The sequence below is a fragment of the Cetorhinus maximus genome, chromosome 21, assembly GCF_964194155.1.
Source record: "Cetorhinus maximus chromosome 21, sCetMax3.hap1.1, whole genome shotgun sequence".
NCBI lineage: Eukaryota > Metazoa > Chordata > Chondrichthyes > Lamniformes > Cetorhinidae > Cetorhinus > Cetorhinus maximus.
Window position 1 is genome coordinate 49,648,815 of NC_135899.1, and position 22,437 is coordinate 49,671,251.

General features: G+C 44.3%; 1 protein-coding gene across 5 annotated transcripts in view; it reads left to right on the forward strand.

Moving 5' to 3' along the window:
* sh3d21 (SH3 domain containing 21) overlaps positions 1–22,437 on the forward strand; it is a 97,961-nt gene that overhangs the window by 39,704 nt on the left and 35,820 nt on the right. For all 5 annotated transcript variants that reach the window (XM_078566938.1, XM_078566939.1, XM_078566942.1 and 2 more), the window contains exons 5-10: positions 1,972–2,089; positions 4,702–4,745; positions 6,640–6,709; positions 10,679–10,773; positions 14,095–14,190; positions 18,844–18,889. In XM_078566938.1, coding sequence (XP_078423064.1) covers positions 1,972–2,089; positions 4,702–4,745; positions 6,640–6,709; positions 10,679–10,773; positions 14,095–14,190; positions 18,844–18,889 — 469 coding nt within the window. The remainder of the gene's footprint in view (positions 1–1,971; positions 2,090–4,701; positions 4,746–6,639; positions 6,710–10,678; positions 10,774–14,094; positions 14,191–18,843; positions 18,890–22,437) is intronic.

The window sequence follows — 22,437 nt, forward strand, 5'->3', positions numbered from 1 at the left end:
ATTTCCTTGTTTCCCATTATTAATTCCCCAATCTCATCCTCTAAGGGACTAATGCTCACTTTAACTATTATCCTCCTTTTTATATACTGCAGAAGCTTTGCTGTCCATTTTCATATTTCTTGCTAGTTTTCTCTCATACTCTAATTTCTCCCTTTCTTTTTTATTTACTCATCCTTTGCTGGTTTCTAAAATGTTCCCAATCTTCTAACCTATCACTAATCTTTGCAGCATTGTATGTTTTTTCCTTTTTAATTGATAACTTCTTTAGTTAGTCACTAATAGTGCATCCTTCTCATCAAGTCTTTCTTTCTCAATGGGCACCATGAGCCCTTGCCTTGTGCAGTGACCTTTTATGTGACACACTTATTGAATGCCTTTTGGAAGTCCAAATACACTACAGCTACTGGTTCCCCTTTATCCCCTTTATCCACCCTGCTTGCTACATCTTCAAAGAACTCTAATAAATTTGTCAAATGTGACAGCCAATTTGTGCACAGCAAGCTTCCACAAACGGCAATATGACAATGACCAGACAATTTAGGTTAGGAGTTGGCTGAGAGATAAATAATGGCCAAGACAACAGGAAGAACAGTTTTCTTTGAATAATGTCATGGTATCAATTTTAGGTCCATTTAAGAAAGCAGACAGAGCCATGGTTTATTGTTACATTTGAAAGACAGCATCTCTATCAGTGCAGCAATCGCTCAGTACTCTTCTGGTGTGTCAGCCTAGACTACATGCTCAAGTCCCTGGATTGGAACTCAAATCCACAACATTCTGACTCAGGAGCAAGGGTGCAACCTCTGAACCAAAGCTGACAACCTGCTGACACCTCGCTTGGGTGCTAAAAAACCTGTAGAATGTAAGAAGGTGGCAAAACAGAGGGAGGCGTGGAGTTTGCATGTTTCCAAACTTGGGGAAAATTAGTTCGAATGTGAACCAGTTGACAATTTTGATTTCCCGGACAGCGAGGAACCAGGGAAAGGAGGATAGTGCTGGAATAACAAGATAATTTATAAGCAAACTGACTATAGGCCTACAGATTAAACAGAGACAAGAAACGAAGACTTGAAGGAAAGACTTGATTCATATTAAAAATGTTAATCTCTGAAGTGAAATGTGTTCATAATGTTGAGCTTTTGTGCTCACTATGTTTGCTGCTTATTGACATGAATTGATTTTGAAAACATTTTTATTCATTAAACATTATATCCATTTTGAGAATTTACACTAAAGTTGTATGCTTCCCACCTGCAATTTCCTCCAGAGTGTTTTGTACACTCAGATGGAGCATAAACAGTGGTGATAGTAAGCTGTTGCCTTTGTGAGAAAGAGAGCTGCGTCTTCACAGCTATCAATAGCCTGGAATTCCCAACCTAGCAGCACTGTGAGAGCACCAAAACTACAAAGACTGCAGTCATCCAAGGAGAAATCTCACCATCTTCTCAGGGCAACTCATGATGGGCAATAATGTTGACCTCATCGGTGTCATACACAACCTGAAGACAAAACAATAAGACACTGGATATTTTACTGAATGGTGATGTGAGGCCCTTAGGATCATAGAGTTGTACAACACAGAAGACCATTGGGCCCATTGTACCTGTGCTGGCTCTTCGAGAGATCCATTTAGTCCCACTCCCCTGTTTTGTCCCCATAGCCTTGCAAATAGCAAGTATATATCCAAGTACCATTTGAGGTTTACTACTGATTCTGTTTGACACCCTCTCAGAAGTGCATTACGGATCATAATAACTCACTACATAAAAATATTGTCCTCATCTCTTCCCTGGTCCTTTTGCCAATCACTGTGAATCTGTCTCCTGCAGTTATGGACTCTCCTGGCAGTGGAAATAGTTTTCCCTGATCTATTCTATCAAAAACCCCATATAATGTTAAACGGGGACTTGCTCTATCACAAAACAGTGCAAAACTTAATTTTGTTTATTTTTGAATTTATTTGCCTTTTAGATTGAAGATGGCTGGTGGGTAGGAAGAAAGAATGGAAAAACTGGGAGCTTCCCATCTAATTTTGTCATGGAAATGGACAACACTGAAGGGAAGTTTCAGGGCCCAATTACCAAGTCAGGTATGACTTTTGATTCATTAAGTTCAATGAACAAGTGTTAGCAGTTTCAGGTGTGTTGGGGTCGATATTCTCTCAGGTGCAACATTTGCCTGTCATTCCTGTAAGCAGACCCTGCATTCCTTACAATCTGGAGAGTACCCTTACTTTATAATATCTATTTAAAAGAGTGAGTGACCCGGGGGATGTAACAATAAGATCCCTCATTCTGTTATTGGATACTTTGATTGTATTTAGGTTGCCACACGCATTTCCCCTACCATTAGAAGGCAGAATGAAACCTACTTCTGTAAATTTTGAGTCAACAGACTGGTTTATTTTATTTGAAGTAGATGAATGGCTGAGTTCAGTCTTCTAGTGGAATATGTCTAATCTATATTCCCCTTCTACCATAGGCAATAACACATTCACCTCTCCACCCTTGTTAATAAGCTGAACTGACTTTACAAACTAGTAGTCCCTAATCTAACCGCCACTAGTCATTTTTATTATGGACTGTTTATGTTCATACCTCAATTTAGAGTCTCTGGCTGCAAGGAAAGTGAGGCTACACTGTTGCTCTTATTAGTACAGGTATAAAAACTTTGGCAGACTGCCTTTTCCAGCATAAGAGAAAAGCAAAGGTTAATATCTGATCCACCCCATCCACCCTTCCTGTGTTAACAATTGGTTAGTCTAGCTGTTGGTTAAACCTCCCACCTCAAATAATAAACCTTCCCACTTGGTGTAGAAACCATAATACCCACACGATCCGTTTAGCTTGGCCCGCTAATGGGCATCCTAAATGAGAACTATTCCAACAATAGAGGTGCTTATATCGCTAGGAAATATTGGACTGCCCTCCTCAAGTCAAACTGAGACCACTGTCCTTTGGAATACTTGGCTTCCAGTTTGTTAAAATGTTTGGCTTTAATCCCTTCAGTGCCTGGTGTATTCCCAATCAAAATTTCAAATGGCATAGGCAGAGAGACCTCCTTCCTATCACGTGCAACTGAAATATCACGCCCGAACTCTTGGTCCTCCAAAGTCCCTGAACATGAGTAAATTTGCTCCAACCAGGAAGTCCTATTGATGAGGTGCACCCCGTGGTCTGCATTCTATTTACTCTGATTAAGTAAAGGGGAGGGTCAAGCACATTCTTGACCTGGACATTTTTTTTCCACGATCTTTCAGTCTTGTGGGTCAAAATCTTGGAACTCCCAACTTAACTTTACTGTGGGAGCACCTTCACCACATGGACTGCAGTAGTTCAGGAAGAAGACTCATCACTACCACCTGCTCAAGCGTCTGCCAGGGATGGGCAATAAATGCTGGACTTGCTGGCAATGCTCACATCCCGACAATACAGGAAAGTGATAGTTTGTATAACCAGAAAAATCCTCCACATGAACACAACTAGAATTGAAAAGAGAGAATTGTAAATTCACTAGACAACGTGATTCATAAATCAAAGCAGGTTCATTCAGAATAACTCTTATTCTCAACTTTGCAATCTTCATACAAAATCTCACCTGTTTATATGATTACACTCTTGTTCAGGAGTTATGACTGTACCAGTATCCTCTTTGTAGAGGGTGAGGCTTGAAGGAGGGTCATTTTAACTAGGGTAATAAATCAGCTGCCCATTGTAATCCCCTCTCCATTTTCACTGCCACTGACTACAAAGGGAATGAATACTGGGGGGAGAAGTACAGGTGGGCAGCCAATCAACTATCACCCAAAAAACCCCAGTGAGTATGTGGGCTGCTGTGATTGGTGGAATGTGTAACCATTGGAAATTAAAAAGGGGCGGGGGAGGGAGAGGTGTTTGCTTGCTGGGTTGTGTGTGGGAGTTGATATATTTGATTGTTATGTTACATTTTTCCATTGTTTAACTGATTGCAATAAATGCAGATGAGGATTTCTACCACGAGTTTAAATTGACCAAAATGGAGAGGAGGAGAGCTCCTGTCCAATATTCCCTCTAAATTGTGCGGCTGCTCAGCCAGAGTCAGGGACAGCAGCATTGAGTTAAAGGAAGTTCCACTTCTTCTCAGATCAGCCTTGAGTTCTTCCATTTTAAATGTGCATTTCACTGATTCAAGTCCCCTACCCCGGTTTTATTGAGTTCATTTGAAGCAACATTCATCATTTATATTATTGCATTTAAAATGAATGGAGAGTTTCAGGGACCCATAAAAGCTTGATTTAGCATCATACCCAGAGGGCTCCAACAGCGTAGTATTGCACTGGGTTACCTGCTGAAGACGCGGACAACATCCTGACGCTGAGGCAAGAATGTGAATGACTGAAGGAATAGTGATTTCAACAGCGTAACAAGAGCAGGGGGAAAGCGGAGAATGCAGGATGGTGTAGCTGGTGCATAGAAGAAAGAGAATTCAGAGGACCACTGGTAGGTGGAAGGAGGGATTTAATGTAAACATGGTATGGATTCAGGGTTCTGAATGTTTGGTTTCAATGAGAACCTTCCATTGCTGGTACTCAGGTGTGGGGAGGCGGGGGGAGGAGCTTCTGTAGCAATTGACAGGACTCATTCAAATTCTGCTGCAGCAGAAAATGGAAGAGGATCATCATCAGCCATGAGTCATTTCTCATATTCTTCTTTCTCCCTTTAGCTTTCAGTCTCCAGAATCAAGGTGAACCAGGCTCAGACCTCCAGGTAAAAGATCCCACAAACCCACAACTTTGTGACAACAAGAGGCAATAACAATCTAAGTGCTAAGTTTCAGCCAGAAAGTGGAGCTGCGTGCACCCACAATAGCATCAGATAGAATGGCCCCAACACTGTCATTCTGAGGTGGAGTTGTACAATGATGCATCCACCAAATAAACTTGAAGTTTTCTATCAGTGCTAAAAAATTGACCTGTCAATAAGTGCTTACTACAAAACAACCAAAGAACCACTGGCTTATAAGAAAATAATGAATGGACCTGGTGACCTGCTATCACAAGTCATATTGAAGCAGACCCAGATGTGAGCTTGTGTCGTTACCTGTTCTGTTGAAGGAGAGATTGTTGGAGTGAACCCATGGCCTGGTGTCAACCATTGTCCAAATTCTGAAGTAGCTACAATGAAAATCTCCAATGATCCATGAATTTTACCTGAGTAACTGAGAAATCTCAATGCCTATTCCCAACAGTTGACAGAATAGCCGCAAAGCCAAGGGTTTCTTTGTTCCAGGTTCCAAAGGCAACACATTGTATCCAACCTTTATACATCTGAGTGAGAAATGTTCAAGACTGAGTGTGGCAAAAGTGTGAAAAATTAGTATACTATTTGGAGTTGGTGTTTTTCACTTTGCAACAGGGTGAAGAGTGTAATATTATAGAAAAACAAATTCATTAATCCCATGTTCCAAGGTCTCACTTAGAGAGGAGCGTCATCAGAGAATCATCTCCATTGTGTGGTAACTTAACCTGTGACCCATACTCTCTTCAAGCAAGAATCCCATTGGAGCATGAGAACACTGAAATTAACTTGCATTAAATAGTGCCTTTCACACCCTGAAGACATTCCAAAGCACTTTACAGCCAATGAAGTCCTTTTGAAGTGCAGTCACTGCTGTAGGATAGAGAGCGGCCAATTTGTGCAACTATTTGTGCCTCACACACAGCGGTGTGAAAATGATTAGATTAATGGGCAGGATTTTCCCGTTGGCGAGCGCGGGGGCGGGGCCCGCTCGCTGACGCATAAAATGATGCGCGTTGATGTTGGGCAGAACTCCCGATGTCACCGCGCCCCATTTAAATTTTCCAGTAGGTGGGGGCGCAGCAAAATCAGCTGTGTGCCCGCCGACCTGCCAATGGCCAATTGAGGCCATTGACAGAGTCATTTAGCTTATTAATGGACCTGCCCGTCCAACCTTAAGGTTGGTGGCAGGCCTGGAGCCCCGGCGACAATTAGAAAAAGCATGAAACCTCATCCACGGGTGGGATGAGTTTTCATATAGGTTTTAAAAAATGTAATTAAAGTTTTTTTTTAAATTATGAACATGTCGTGAGGGGACGTCAGGAATTTTTTTTTCTCTACTTTTAATATTTGTCACAGAACAGCCAATCTCCCTGAGGCAGCACTTAGCCTCAGGGAGATGAGTGCGCTCCTTCGTGCGCTGATCGGAAGTGCACCTGTGCGTGCCCGCCATTCAACTTCACCCCCAACGGGGGTAAAATCTGACCAATGTTTTTATTCAAATTGGTTGAGGGATAAGTATTTGACGGGACATCAGGGGAAACTCCCCAGCTCTTTTTCAGAATAGTACAATGGGATCTTATACATTCATCTGAGAGAGCTGGCAGGCTTAAGTTGAACACCTCATCCAAAAGGCAGGCACCTCTGACAGTGCAGCACTCCCTCAGTACTTCACCGAAGAGTCAGCGTAAATTTAGTGGTCAAGAGTCAGGAGTGGAACCTTAACAACCCTCTGGCTCAGAGTTAGAGTGTTACCTATTGAGTCATGGCTGACACTGAAAAAATGTGATCAATAGAAGCATTTTTTAAAAGATAAGTGTCAGAATGTTTGCTGTTGAAGTCAAAATGTTTCTTTATTTTGTAGGACCCAACTTTTAGATCAGCACATCCCAATGAAGACCTTGGGGACCCTGGAGTCGGCAGACAGCAGGCAGGTTTGTATCCAGTGTGTTTGGTTTATTGTGCACACAATACTTTCATGCTGGAAGCTGTTCTACATGCTACACTTGGGCCGTTTGCAAGTGGTGGTGTAACATGTTGAAGTGAGAGAGAGTCATCCAGGGGTCCAGAGTTGGTTGCAGTATTGTACTAGAGTACAGCTAGGAGTAGTTCACCTGGATTAGGGGAAACCCAGGGACTGTTCATCCATCACCAGGAGAGGCCCAGGGACTGGCTAATCTAGCACGAGTGGAGGCCCAGCAGAGGATGTAGCCTCTAATTCAGAGGATGAACTGAGGGCGTCTCATTGCTAGGGCTGGCTAATGGAGATTCAGTAAGTCAAGTTTCTCTCTGAGGGCTGCTGTATTAAGACTTCATAAAATGACGCTGTCATTGCTTTGGATCCTTGCTAACCAAGATGTGATAGTGACCTTTAGGCTACGATCAGCACCTCCTTTAGCCCTTACCACTACCATTAACACCCCTTTGTCCTTTTGTTCATGACATCATTGTCAATCTCTCCTCTGCCCCCGCATATCGCTGGCCTCCTATCCACTGCACCTGCTCCACTCCCCTTAAACAGTATAAATTTCATCACATTTTTACTTTTAACTCTGAAGAAGAGCCATATGGATTCGAAACGTTAACTCTGTCTTTCTCTCCACAGATGCTGTTAGATCTGCTGAGTTTTTCTAGCATTTTCTGTTTTTGTCTCAGATTTCCAGCATCCGCAGGATTTTGCTTTTATCATTAAGTTTAGTACTTTGCTGGTTCTTGAGGCGTAGATTGTTGACTGTTGCGGCCTTTTTAATTTAATTGGTTCCTTTAAAATCCCGGAGTTGAATTGAAGTCCAAGTAACTGCATTTACTGGAGACAATTTCCTTTTTTTAAAAATCTGTAATCTGTCTTCCAGAAATCGAAGAGTTTTTCCTGAGGGTCTTTCCGATGGGCATTCACTATGTGTTTTGCTGGATTATTAGAATTTAGAGATAGGGCTTCATTTAATTTAACAGAGAGAGGGACGAAGATTCCTTAATGCTCCATTAGCAGCTTCTCCAGATTCCTCTGCTTCTGCTTTGCAAACCCAGTTCTTAAACTCCTGCTCGCTGTATATTCTAAAGGAATTCGATTACCATGTCTGCTGTGGCCATTGTTGTAGAGCAAATAATCACATTTTGATGTTTCATCTCAGAAACATTTGACGCATTTGAAGATAGTAGAAACCAACAGGAGATGAGGTCCACAGGGGGTTTGAGTGTTGGTCGTATATCCTACCTGGCTAACAGTTCCCCATCCTTTTAATGGGATTACAGTAAATTAAAGTCCAGCACTTTGCATTTTTAATATCTTCCTTAGTGTTGGGTTTGTTTGTAGATTACCCAAAATGTCTCTCTTTTCACACTTCCTTGGGTGGTGGCGGGTGTGGGGTGGGAGGGTGCGGGAGGGAGTGTCTTGTTTGCTTTACTCACCTTCACCTTGGAAGGTGGCCTCATATTTAAAGCAGTTTGTGCTGTTTCATTTCAAATTCCAGTTGAACGTTGTTGAAAAATCAATGTTCAAAAAATAAAGAGCTGTGACTTCATGACGACATTCACGTTTCAGAAAAATCTGACCAATCAATGGAACTTTCTTCCATTGTCTCAGAAGAAGGTGGATAAGGAGATTGAAGGCAAGTTGGGGAGAAGGGAGGCTACATGATGTGGATTAGAAGCTGGAGAGAGATCAAAGTATGTCAGTACTATGGAGCCCATAGAAACTTAACGTTCTTGTTTTCACATTCTACCTTGTTCTTTTTCTATTTCTTCATTTCCCTTAGTGTGCTGACTGATTCCTTATCCATGTCATGCCCAGTACAGGCAGGTCTTATTCATAACTTTAACCTGGACTGCATTCCTGTGGAAGCTTTTAAAATGGACATTCACAAAGGTGGCTAAGTTGGCTGCCAAGAGATCAGGTGACTTTTGCTTATTTAACAGACTATCTCAATTTTCCCGAAAGTTCTAATTGAATTACCCTGGATGGGGGGCCTTACCCTGGAATGGACATATCCAGACAGCACCCCTTTGTGGAATTCATATCTACCATTGTTTGAAGTTCACTCAAAACTCCAAATCAATGAACTCCTAGACTCTATGGCTCCAAATTTGCAATTTAACAAAAGAAAGCTGACGAGGCCAGTTATCCACCAGTTAAGTGTGAAAGACAACTATCTATCTCTTATTTTGTAGTGATGTCTTTGGACTTCCAAACTGTTCTGGTTAAAAAAAGCACCAGTATTGGTCATGTGACCCAAACCTGCTTGAGATAATGAGCTTTATCTAAAGACTCAGAGAGACCAGGGAAGTCTGCAGAAAAACACCACAAACAGCAGTTGCAAAAGGCTGTGTCATTTAAAAACCGGGATACTGTAAAATCTTTAAAAGCTTCCCGGCCTGATTCCAAAACTCTTCCAAAACTCCAAGTCCATCTGTAAAGAAATTTGACCTCCTGATACGGAATCCACAAGTGCCTAACTTCATGACTTGCTGGACATTCATCTCTTCAAGGGAATCCTGCAACTATCCAGATATCTGACTTCAGCTATCTTGAACCCATCTGAACTACAATCCAAGAGTGGAAAAAGACTCTTTCCTGGGTCCACACTGACTGATCTCCTACAACAAGCCAAACACGCACACTGTTAACTATTATTTTGGTTAACACTTGTAGAAGTGCACTATCTTCTTTAGCCGTAACCTTCTTGAGTGTGTGGTGTATGAATGGCGTAGCATTTAGACATTTTTTTAGGGTGAGTATGTGAATAAATAATCTTCTTTATTTTAAAACCCACGAAAGCTTGCTGCTGGTTATTTAAACTGATCATACCCCACTATAGGGGGCTTAGAAACGCACATACCTACCTTCCCAAAACAACCATACTGATTTCAGACAGTAAGAGAAGGGAATTGGGGATTTCAGTTTATTCTTCCTCCCCTGTCCGTAACACCGGTGTGACTGCCATTCGGGTGTTGATCCCACACACCGAGCATTCCAGGGCAGGAACACAACTTAGTCCAGTCCCGCCCTCACTCGACATCTGTAGTCAAATAAGGTCAGCAGCTATTGATCAGGTGGAAAAGCTTGGCTGATCCCCCTGCTCCCCACCCTAGGCACTGAGGTCAATTGTTGCATTCCTGCTAGCAGCTTGGCTGAGGTCACCTAACTCTGCACAGCCCAGAACCTGAGACCCTCTTGGTCCATCACCCAGCCAACCAACAGGAAGCTCAGAAACATTGGGCAGAATTTTTTAGATGGTGGGGTTTCCCAGAAACGTCCCTGATGTCAGCAGCCATTCAAAGCTCCGTTTAGTATTAGTTCACTCGGGAGGAAGTCCCGCCTCAGAGAGCTGCCAATCAATCTGATTACCAGCATCTCAGGACCTCGGCAGCACCACCAGGAACCACGCTGGGGAAGGAATGGAGCCGGCAGCCTACAGAAGGCAGGGTTGAAGATAATTTTAAAATGTTAAATGAACACTCATGGAGGGGAAGCCCCTCCAAGGAAAGCGATGGGGCTGTGGGGGCCATGTTCCCTGCCCACGGCACCACCCCCCCCTCTCTGCTGATAAAAACACTCCTCCCCTGGACTGTCACTGGGATGCTGCCTCCAGTTAGCTGGCAACCTCCCCACCTTGGGTTGCAGAGAGGCAGGGGATTGAGCTGCCACCAGCAAGGGTCCTTACATCTTCACACCGGGTTCCTGTCTCCTTGTGACACAAAGCCTGTCTGCTCCCTTACTCGTCCTTTGGTAAAATTCCCCAATAGCGGGACAGGATGCCAAACAGCCATGGCTGCCCACCTCCGCTACGGCCACAATTTTATCAGCACCACCCCCTAAAACCTTGTTCCTGCCTCATACTGGCCACTAACATTCTCCCCATTATTTTTAGGTTATTTTGTTTTAATGGAATAATCTTTCTTTTCAGGCAAGGAATACTGTAAGGCAGTATTTGACTATCTTGCAGGCTCAGAAGATGAACTCAGTCTGCACATAGGAGATGTCATCCTAGTATTAGAGAAGGTAATCAGTCTTTTTTATGTATAAATCTGTACATAAACTTTAGCATGACTGAAAAGAGAGACATGTCTAAGCTATTCATCTTGCACTTGTCAAGGGACTCGCAGGAATATCAATATAAGGGAGGAAAACAACAATTTATACTGTATGTGAAGAGAGTGCTGATTGGTTGGCAAGTGGCATGGCCATGGAGAATGCACCACTGATGGTGACTAACAGTTAACTGCCAAGCATTGTTTGAAATTTAAACCAGGCAGCTTGACCCTGATTCCTCAAGGCAATGCCTTGACCAATGAGTCAGTGAATGGCTGTCACTCATTTTGTTTAGCTGAAACAGGTGCAACGTGTATACATGTTCTTTCTGTCTGCAAAGAACAGGGCCTGTGTATGAATGCATGTAGCTTCCAGTACACACAAAAGCACCACACTGTGAGCCCAACTGACAATCTTAAATTGTTTATCAGCGTAATTCTTACCAAACTGACGATTTTTTTAGCAGATGTTGTCCAATCGCAGAATCACATCTAATGTTGGACACTGTGTTTTGAGTTTTGCAAGCACGGGTTGGCTGGGTACGGTCTGTATCCTGCCCGTTGTGAACAGCGGCTGGGACAGTGTCCAGTCTACCTCAGATTACCCTGGAAGGGCAAGATATCGCAAAAATTTGAGCAGCAGGTGAAGCTAGCTGTTTCACGCTGCCTCTATGCAGTAGCAACTATTCGCCACTAACAGGATGCTGCCATCAAGTCAAAAAGACATTCTTCCCCTCACACAAATGAGTAATGTGGTACATGAATTTCAGTGCCAGTGTGATGCTAGGTATGTAGGCCGTACATCCCAAAGACTGGTGGGATTGTATCAAACAGCATGTCCCAGCCGCTGTTCACAATGGGCAGGATACAGACCGTATCCAGCCAGCCCGTGCTTGCAAACTCAAAACACTGTGTCCAACATGAGGTGTGATTCTGCGATTGGACAACATTTGCTAATTAATTCTCAGTGTGTTAAGAATTACACTGACAACCAATTTAAGATTGTCAGACAGGCTCACAGTGTGGCACATTTGCGTGTACTGGAAGCTACAGACATTAATACACAGGGCCCTGTTCCTTGCAGACAAAAAGAACATGTACAGACATTGCGCCTGTTTCAGCTAAACAAAATAAGTGACAGCCATTCGCTGACTCATTCCTCAGGGCAATGCCCTGACCAATCAGGGTCAAGCTGCCTGGTTTAAATTTCAAACAATGCTTAGCAGTTAACGGTCAGTCACCATCAGTGGTGCATTCTTCATGGCAACACCACTTGCCAACCAATCAGCACTCCCTTCACAGACAGCATAAATTGTTGTTTTCCCCCTTATGTTGGTATTCTTGCGAGTGTCCTGATGATTGCAAGATGAAAAGCTTAGACATGTCTCTTTTATCAGCAATACTCAAGTTCTGTATGACTAAAAGACTACATAAACTTCAATTAAAAAATTACATACAATCCTGAAATAAAAAGACAAACTCTGCAAACTTGTGATCAGGAATATTTGGATTTAAAGGCGTACCTCATATTCCCTTTCTGGTTTACCACACTGGTAAGCTTTGATGGGAGGGGATTGCCCTCGCTCAGCTGGTAGGACCTTTCAAGTTAAAAATGGAAAGAGGCGCTGATGGATATGTAAGTGCTGAAGAGATTAACATGCTGTCTGATCCACGGCTGATACCATGAACAACAACATGCAGTGAGGTGTGCTGAATTAGTTAAGGAGCGAATTCTGTAGGCCAGCAAGATTTAGACAGCAACACATGGTACTAATAGAGAGTCTTTAAATGTAATAAAACATCATTCAGAGCGATGAAAATACAAAAGGAAACTGAGCAATGATGGTGACCAACAGTATAATCAAAGATTTGGTTTTTGGGGAGGGTTTTGATGGAGTGCAGCTTGGTAGAAAAGAGATAGAGTTCCAGAGCGTGGAAACAAAATCGCTGATGGCTTTGCGATCAAAAGCAGGGCAAAGAAAAGAGGAAGATGGATATGAAGCCAGCCAGGATCCAGATGAGCTTGGAAGAAGTTGCGGATGTCGGAAGGGTCAAGGCCATGGAGAGATTTCCAGCTGAGGACATGACTTTTGAAATTGATGTGGAGTGGGGAACCAAAGAAACCTGACACACAGGGACGAGGGGGAATGGGGCTGAGAGGGGGATTGGATCCGAGTGACAGAGTTTTGGATGGGTTTAATTTGTTGCAGTCAGAATTGGAGAATGGGAGCAAAGAGTAATCGAGTCAGAAATGATGAAAGCATGGCAAAACATCACCAGGGTTTTGAATGGCCTCTCCTGTATTACAAGGATATTTGGGATGGAGGGTGCCCCAAATTAAAAAGCAAGAGATCTGAAAGCTGCATTGCTGCTGCCGCAAGAGCTCAGTCTGCCTGGTCTCCAAATCTTTCAACCAGTATTGATGATGCACATGCCCATTCAGTGAGGGTTGCCAACCCTCCAGGATTGGCGTGGAGCCTCCAGGAATTGAGGATCAATCTCCAGGACACTGCGTGCAACCCTGGAAAAAAATCATTGGGGCATTAAAAAAAACTTTTTTTTTTTTGCTAATTTCTTTGAATATTTCCCTTTGCTGGTTATAAAAATATTGAAAATGGGTGGGGTGGGGTGGGGCAGGGGTGGAGGCCAGAATACTGTTTGGCTGACAGTCACACATCATCCAATTGGGTAATGAACTTTCTCGCTTTCCAATTGGCGTAGGAAGGCAACGTGTCACAAGGATGGATGTGTTGGCTGACTAATGGTTGGAACTTGGGAGCAAGTCATGTGATAAAACATCCAGGAATACAATCGCAGTTGGCAACCCTATGTCCAGTAGAGGTGGTGTGGTAGCACACTGCAATCTCACATTTCAACCTGATTCTAACGATAGTACCATCAACAACTTGCATTTATATAGCACCTTTTAGTAAAATATCACAAGGAGCTTCAAAGAGATGAAACCAGACACAAATCGACACTGAGCCCAAGAGTTAGATGTTGGGATGAGTAACTAAAAAGCTTGGTCAAGAGGTAGGTTTTAATGTTACAACCCTAATTTTAATTTAACATTAGCCATAAAAAGAAGTTTAAATTTATCCTTGTATAAATTAAAATGGCTTGCACTTTGAATTTGGGCTACAAGTATATTGGTGGGAATCAGTTCCCAGTGCCCGGTGGAAACAAGCTTGACATAGGAGCCAACTGCAGTGGTTGGTCTGGCGACAGTTGAATTGTCCATTCCATTACATTTCTGTCTAAACAACAGTTTTTGATTTATTTCTGTTAACAGGAGACAGGGGAATATGGCTGGTGGGAAGGATATGTGGACGGGAACCAGGGGCTATTCCCAGACAACTACGTAATCCCTTACCTAGAAGATACAGAGGTGAGATGCCTTTCTGACTGTTCATTATAAGATACTCAGGGATCAAACATGGGCCTGGATGAGCTCACCAAATGGCCTACTGACTGGAAATGTTGGCATATGGAACACTGAGACACACAGGCATAGAAATTCAGCTGCAAGCAACTATCATCGATTGTCGTAAAAATCCATCTATCTCACTAATGTTCCTTAGAGAAGGAAATCTGTCATCCTTCCTCGGTCTGGCTTACGTGTGACTCCAGACCCACAACAATGTGTTTGACTCTTAACTGCCCTCTGAAATGTTCAGTTCAAGGGCAATTCAGGACGGGCAACAAATGCTGGCCTTGCCAGCGACGCCTCCGTCAAATGAAAAAATAAGGGAAAAGAAAGGTCTGGAATGCACTGTCTGAGAGTGTGGTGGAGGAAGGTTCAATCGAAGCATTCAAAAAGGAACTGGACTGTTAACTGAAAAGGAAGAATATGCAGGGTTACAAGGAGAATACGGGAGAACGGCTCTAAGGGAATTGCTCATTCGGAGAATGTTACAGGCACGATGGGCTGAATGGCCTACTTCTGCGCTGTAACAGTTCTGTGGTTCTGAGGCACAGGGTATCCTGGCGCCTGAATGCTGAGGCCCAAGAAGTCAACAATATTGTGCCTTAGGACTCGTTTTCATGAGGGGATGAATGCAGAGAGTAATTAGAGACTCTGTGAAATGGGATTGAAGATTAGGTCGCTGTAATGCTAGCAGCAGCTGTGTGAAGGAGGGGGATGGGTAGGATCTGGTAGGGGCAGAGGACTGGAGTCATATATAGGCTGGGGCAGGCAGGTATGGCCGGTTCTAATGGACCAGCTGGGTATTTGCAGCAACCCGGCAGCTTCTATAGCTGTGAATGTGTGTAGAGCTTAATATTTTTCACTCTCACGATGTGGGTGTCCCTGGCAAATCTGGCGTTTATTACCCATCTCAAGTTGCCCTTATACAATTGACTCGCTTGCCCTCTGAAGTGACCAGGTAGGAGCTAGCCGTGCTGAGATGAATGGTTGCAGACTGAAATAGTCAAATACCCCAGTAGTTTCTGCCATGTCAGTGTTGCATTTTAGATCTCTTCCACCCTTCTTCCACGAGATTATTTTGGCAGTTGTGTTACAGACCATTCTCAAGGGCAAATCTCAACTCTCCAGATCTTTGAGAATACCTGTTCCAGCCTTAATGCCTAGGGAAGCATTCTGTAATGTGCCCAGAAGCCATTGGAATTTGTCCTTCATTGGGTGTCTCTCCATTCTCTGACAGTACCACAGCATCACCTCACATCCTTTTAAAAATTAAAGTATTAAGCAAATCTAAAAAGCAGACAATGGGCAGGGTTTTCCGCTTATCGGGTGGGCGCATGCCCGACCCGAACGAGCATAAAATGACGCGTGATGACGTCAGGGGAGCACTCCGATGTCATCGTGCACTCATACAATATTTCAGTCGGCGGGCGTGTGTGTGTCAGAGCCGCACCTGCCATTAATTAAGAGGCCAGTTAAGGCCCTTGACAACCCAACGGACAGTGATTTAACATTGCCCGTGCAATTTCTCACTCGTCGCACAGGCAAAACAGACAGGCGGGCAGCCCACAATTTGCAAAACCTCATCTACAGGTGGGATAAAAGGGTTGGCAGCATTGCCAGTGTGAGTAGTGAGGGGCTTTGGAGATAGTTTACAGCTTATTGCTTCTCAGTACTTGGCAGCTTCATCTCTGTTTGGGGCTTCATTCTTAGCATTTCCACGCATCATTTCTGGACACATTGGTGTCTTCCAGGCCCCCTGAGGATTTGGGCCATGTGGATTATATACTGGCGTACCCTGCACCTACAAAATAAATGAAGCAACTCAGGCCAATAGCACAAAAGCAAATGTAATATAATGTTGGTACTCACAGATCATTAACAGAACAATATCAGGTGTTGATGGTCACACCATTGAAAAAAAGAAAAAAAACTGGGAGTACAAAAGGTCACCCATGACCAGTCCTCTTGTTCTTAAGGTGCTTTAAACTTACATTTATGGGTGCTACGTCTAGGTGCACCCCCCTCACTGGCACCGGTATTGGAGGCAGCCTGCTTACTCTGCTGTCCTGTTGGCCTTGATGACCTTGGCGGTTGTCCTCTGGCCAGTGGAGCCTGTGCTGACCCCGTCTGGGAGGGAGCGGCCAGTGCCACTCCTGGCATCTCCCGAGTTGCCGCAGCCTCACTGGATGCAATGGTCAGTGGCAGAGGAGTGGAGGAGCTGCTGCCATCATCCGGAACGCCCTGAGAGGAGCCCACAGAGATGACAAGCAACTCATGCGCCAATGTCAGGTCGCTGTGGACCTCCCTGCTTGCCATTGATAAATGGGCACCTAGCTGGGATACTGGGTGCCTCATCCCTCTCACACACGGACACTGCCCACCTGAGGTCATTGCCTGCGTGACGGCTTGCAGGTCTGAGCGCAACCTCAGGAACCCCTGATTCTGTTCCTGGAGCAGCCTCTCCGTGAGAGTCACCACTCTCTCCATGGAGGAGGCATTGCGCTCGGCCATGAGGGTCAACGCAGCGTTCACGCTCCGCAGGGACTCCTCCACACCTGGTTACTGAACAGGCATAAGTAAATAACTAAAGTGAAATACTGCTGATGCTGGAAGTCTGAAACATTCAGCAGATGTGGCAGCAGCTGTGGAGAAAGAGAGACAGATGTTTCAGGTCGATGACTTTCATCAGAACTGCTCATCAATGTTCAATTAAATTTTGTGTACGTAAACCCCTTTAAGTAGCTTATGCTTGTACTAATCTCTGACTCCAGTTTAAAGAAAAAGACTTATTTAGTTTCTTTGTGATTATCTTGTTATTATTGTAGTGCTCGCACTACCACGTTATACCAGCAATCAGATACAGGGGGTCAATCACTTTCCTAAAAGGCTGCCCACTGTAACTGGTGGGATTGTATAATGCAATTATATAGTTATAATAGAAAACCATTTATCTAACTCCTCAAGAGGAATAAACATAAATCAAATGCTAAATTAATTCTTTTGTGATTACTTTTAAACACATTGGAGGTGTTGGTTTACACCAGCAGTGGTAACAGACTGAGCAAATTAGTAGCCGATTTTTCACCAGTCACTCACTCTTTCCCATTCAGTTGCAAAATACCTGCCAATCTTTAATTTCAAACCAAGTAAATGTCACAGTGAGGCTAGGGAATGAGTCTCACAAAAAGAGTTTCAACTCTCATGTTGTGAACTTCAGTGGAAAGAAAGATTAGATGTGCTGAGAAATGGGCTGACAACTCACTCCGACCCCATTTTACTGTGCTGGTCTAGACCCCGTTCACAGTCCTTTTCTTGTTTGCTAATCTGTTCTGATTCACAGAAGCTAGCTAGTCATCTTTTCCTGTGAAGATTCAACTTAGTTTGCTCTTCCTCTGTAAACTCAGCTTTAATGGACAGCCCCACGCACCCCATACACACTCTCACCAGCTGCCTTGGATTTTCATAACTCATCCCTTGGATTCATAAATAATTGTCTATCGTAACTGAACAAATCGCGTAGTCTGCATTTGTGCAGAGTAGCTTGGCTCTTCTCTCAAACTTACAAGTTCCATAAACCAGTTCAAACATGCTCGCAGCGCACGTATCTAATTTGAGTGGGATGTGGGTGGATTTAAAGCACCAGCCAGCAATTCAAAATGAGAACAAGCAAAAGTGTTGCTGGCACTTGTGTGTTTAGGGAGGGTTCAGGCGTTGTGTCTGGAGGCCAGCACGCCAAGGTTAAGTAATGGATATATGAGGCTGGATCAACTCTTCTAGATATCTATACAGAATAGATACTTCCCCAAAAGAAAAGACTTTATGTAGCACCTTTTTATGACAATTGGATGCCCTAAAGCTCTTTACAGCTAATTAAACACTTGTAACAATGTGATAATGACTAGATAGTCTGTTTATCTGATGTTGATTGAGGGATAAATATTAACTGGGATAATTTGCCCTCTTCTTCAAAATAGTGCTATGAAAACTTATACATCACCCGAAAGGGCAGATGGAACTAGGGTTGCCAACCCTCCAGGATTGGCCTGGAGTGTCCAGGAATTGAAGATCAATCTCCAGGACACTGCCGTGTGCAACCCTGGATAAAAATCATCAGGACATTAAAAAGGATTGGTTATTTTGTCATTTTTTTGATCATTTCTCATTACCAGATATAAAAATATTGAAAATGGGGGGAGAAAAGACTGTTTGACTGCCAGTCAAGCATCTTCCAATTGGCTATTGAGTCTTTTTGCTTTCCAATTGATGTAGGAAGACAGTGTGCCATGAGAATGGATGTGTTGGCTGACTAATGGCTGGAGTGTGGGGGCAGGTCATGTGATGAAACCTCCAGGAATACATTTAATTACAGTTGGCAACCTTAGATGGAGCCTTGGTTTAATGTCATCCAAAGGATGGCACCCCTGACAGTGCAGCATTCCTTCAGCGCTACATTGAAGTTTCAGCCCAGACTGTTGTTTAATTAATTATGTGAGTGGCATTCTTGGAAGGGTGGATTCTAAACAATCTGTGGAGGAGTGGGGACTGGCTTGATAGAACTTAATGTCGTGTTCTTAACCCACAATTTATTTTACCTCTCTGTGTTTTAAATTGCAGGTGAAAAAGGGGCTTCCTCCAAGAGTCAGGACAGATGTAGATGTCTGTAAGTAAAGCCTCCATATTACTGATCAACTGTTTAAACTCAGACAAGCCAGTCACATCAGAACAAACTCATCAGAAACAGATTGTATTGGCCAATGCTGACCTGTCACACGTGGGCCAGAATTCTTCGCTCGGCATGTGGGCACGCGCCTGACAGGCTCGAGCGTAAAGTGGCGCGTGATGGCGTCGGGCGAGCGTCCTGACATCATTGCGCACTCGTGCGATATTTCAGTCGGCGGGCACAGGCGGGAGTTGGCAGCATGCCCGCCGGCAATTAACCAGCCTATTAAGGCCCTTAACCAATAAATTGAATACAATTTTTCATTGCCTGTCCAACTGTTCGGTTGGCGGGCGGGCGAAAAGGTCAGGTGGCCTTTGCATTTTTGGCAAAACCTCATCCACGGGCGGGGCGAGATTTCAACCAGTGGTTAAGAAAAAACATGCCCCTGCTCATTTGACAGAGAAGGGACATGTTTTCGTTATTTTTCATTTCTTTATTTTGAGCGCTGAAAATCTTCAGCTCCCTGAGGCAGGTCTGTGCCTCGGGGAGCTTTTACTGCCCGCAGCACTCGTGCTCCTCCTGCCCCCACCCCAGCAGCGCTGAGTGCTGCAGCGCGCGCTTCACAATGGCTGGCTGTTGATTGGCCAGCCGGAGTGAAGTCATGGTCGGAGCCTGATCGCGGGCAGCTGTTGGCTCCCCAAACGGCTCCCGGGCCCGCCTGCTGCACTCGCCCGACGAGGGCAACATTCTTGACAAGTAAGATAATAGAGGCAGTGTTCGAGTTAAAACCCCACAACCGATACACCAGCAACCAAACCACTTAGTGCACAAGGGTTTAACCAGCTTGACGTATCCACTCAGCATGTGACTTAATGCTGGGAATTGACGGAGTCCAAGAGTCCGACGAGGACATGATGCATTATAAACACGCAAAGCAATCCAAGAAAAGCTCAATTTTAATGTATAGGAGCAACTTGGGTGCTATTTAATGTGAGGGGTGAGACAGAGGATGGCAACATTTTCCAGCTGTTTGTATTCAAAATCTACAATACCATTGTCTGATTAGATACAATGTGGGATAGGTACAAAGTAAATCTCCCTTTGCAGTATCCCTTTAACCCCTTCCAAACCTGGTGAAACAGTGGTTAGGCATAAGAGTAAAACTGCCTCCATACTGTCCCTTCAAACCTTCCCAAGGCAGTTCCAGGACATTTTTGGTACAGAGTTAAATTCCCTCTATACTACCCCATCAAACACTTGTAGGGCAGGTATTAGTATATTCCAATGTAGATAAATGGTGAAAGCTGAACCAACAGCTTCATAAGATCTGAAAGAGCTGATGACTGAAAAATGGTCCTGATTATAAGCCTACGACACGTCAAAGCTGATATTGCTGGGAGTTTCACAACTTAAGCTGTAGGTTGACCCTTTTGAATATGAGAGACAAGGGTCACTAAGTATATGAAAGGCTGAAGGGAGAAGATAAATGTCAAAGGTACAAAACTGTTGGGCTAGAATTTTTGGCTCAGGGAGCGGGGCCATTAAGGCCATTTAAAAATGAATTAAACTAATAAACTGAGTTGCCTGTCCAACCTTGGCGGGCAGGCGAAGAGCCCAGGCGGCCTTCGCATTTTTCAAGGAATCTCATCCACGGGCAGGATGAGGTTTCATGAAGTATTTATAAATCGAATAAAATTTTTTATAAAAATTAATTGACATATCCCAGCTCATGTGACACTGTCAAATGAGGGGACATGTCTTAAATTTTTTTCTTTTCTTTATTTAGATTTTTAAAACTTAAACTAATCTCCCTGAGGCAGATCTGTACCTCAGGGAGACTTCTGTACTCTTTCGCACACATGCCCCGACTCAGGGAACACCCCAACCTCCCCCACCCGCCCACACAGGGAGCGCTCAGCGTTACCAGGCGCGTGTCACGCTGGACAGGCCTTAATTGGCCCGCCCACGTAAAATGGTGGCGCGGACCCAATCGGGGGCACCAATCGGGTCCATGCCCGTCCCCGCCTGCCCCCACACAACTCCCCCAACGGGGGGAGAATTCTCCTCTTGGTATATTTCTGGGAAAGTCTAAGAAAGATTCTATTAATGGAAAAAGTTGACTTTTTACATTATTAGCAAAACATTTTGGTTAAAGTTAGAAACATTATTCTCCACAATTCATAGACTGTTGATCTTTTAAAAAAAAACCAGAACATCAAAGTGATATTTTGATTTCCAGCAGACCAACCAGATCATCAGTTACTCCAAATTGACCAAAACCTTCAGCCTCCTGTGACCAACACTTAAATTCGCAGAGGTATTCACCTCACCCTCCACACGCACTGCATCCCACCCACCTCGCTACCCTTTCACGGAGATGTTTGCCTCCCCTTCCCCTCCCAATTCACGTGGCACACTTCAATCGCCCTTTCCCACAGGTCAGCGGGAATGATGAGCCCATCAGGTCTGTCCCTGTAGGAGGAGTGGCCTGGGAAACCAGATCAGATAATGGCCAGTGGCGCCCAGCCACATTGTGAGAACATTAAGATGGTAATTCACCAGAAAACTGGAAACTGCTCCACCGATTACAGTTCCTTACGTTTTAGCTGATGGGAATGAAACATGGCAACGTTCGGAACAGGAAGAGGCCATTCAGCCCTTTAAGCCTGGTCCGCCAATCAGTGAAGCAAAGGCTGAAAGCTTCACTCCATTTTTGTGCCTCCATATCATTTGACCCCTTACCCAGGAGTCAGTAGCCTTTTTACCAGAAAAGCTTCTTAAAAAAAAAATGGCTGAAAATAAAAACTATTGGGAGCTGCGAGGCAAAGATTCGGCATTTCTAAACCAAATAATTGACAAACTGCCGCGTGACTCTGGTAGAATGCATAATTTTGCATATATAATAAGTAAAACACAGTGGGGAGGATCTTCCAGTCGGCGAGCGGGGGGGGCGGGGCCCGCTCGCCGACACGTAAAATGACGCGGGATAACGTCGGATGGAACTCCCGATGTCACCCAGCCTCATTTCCATTTTCAGGTTGGCAAGGGCGCAGCCAAGTCAGCTGTGCCCCCGCCGACCTGTCAACGGCCTATTGAGGCCACTTAAAAAGTAATTAACCTCATTAATGGACCTGCCCGTCCAACCTTAGGAAACCCTGGTGGGCTTCAGAAAAAGCATGAAACCTCATCCACAGGCGGGATGAAGTTTCATGAGGGTGTTTTAAATATTTAATAAAGGTTTCAGGGAAAGTGATGGACATGTCCCAACTCATGTGGCAGTGTCACATGAGGGGACATGCCAGGGAAATGTTGATATCATTTGCTTACCATTTTTAAATTTGGCACCGTTCTCCCTGAGGCAGCACTTAGCCTCAGGGAGATGAGTGTGCTTTTTTGTGCGCATGCGCAAAAGGGCGCACTCTCGGCTGAGGGAATCCCCCCCTCACCCACACAGGGAGCACATAGCGCTTCCTGGAGGACGTCATGCTGGGCAGGCCTTAATTGGCCCGCCCACATAAAATGGCAGCACGCCCCTGATTGGGGGCACT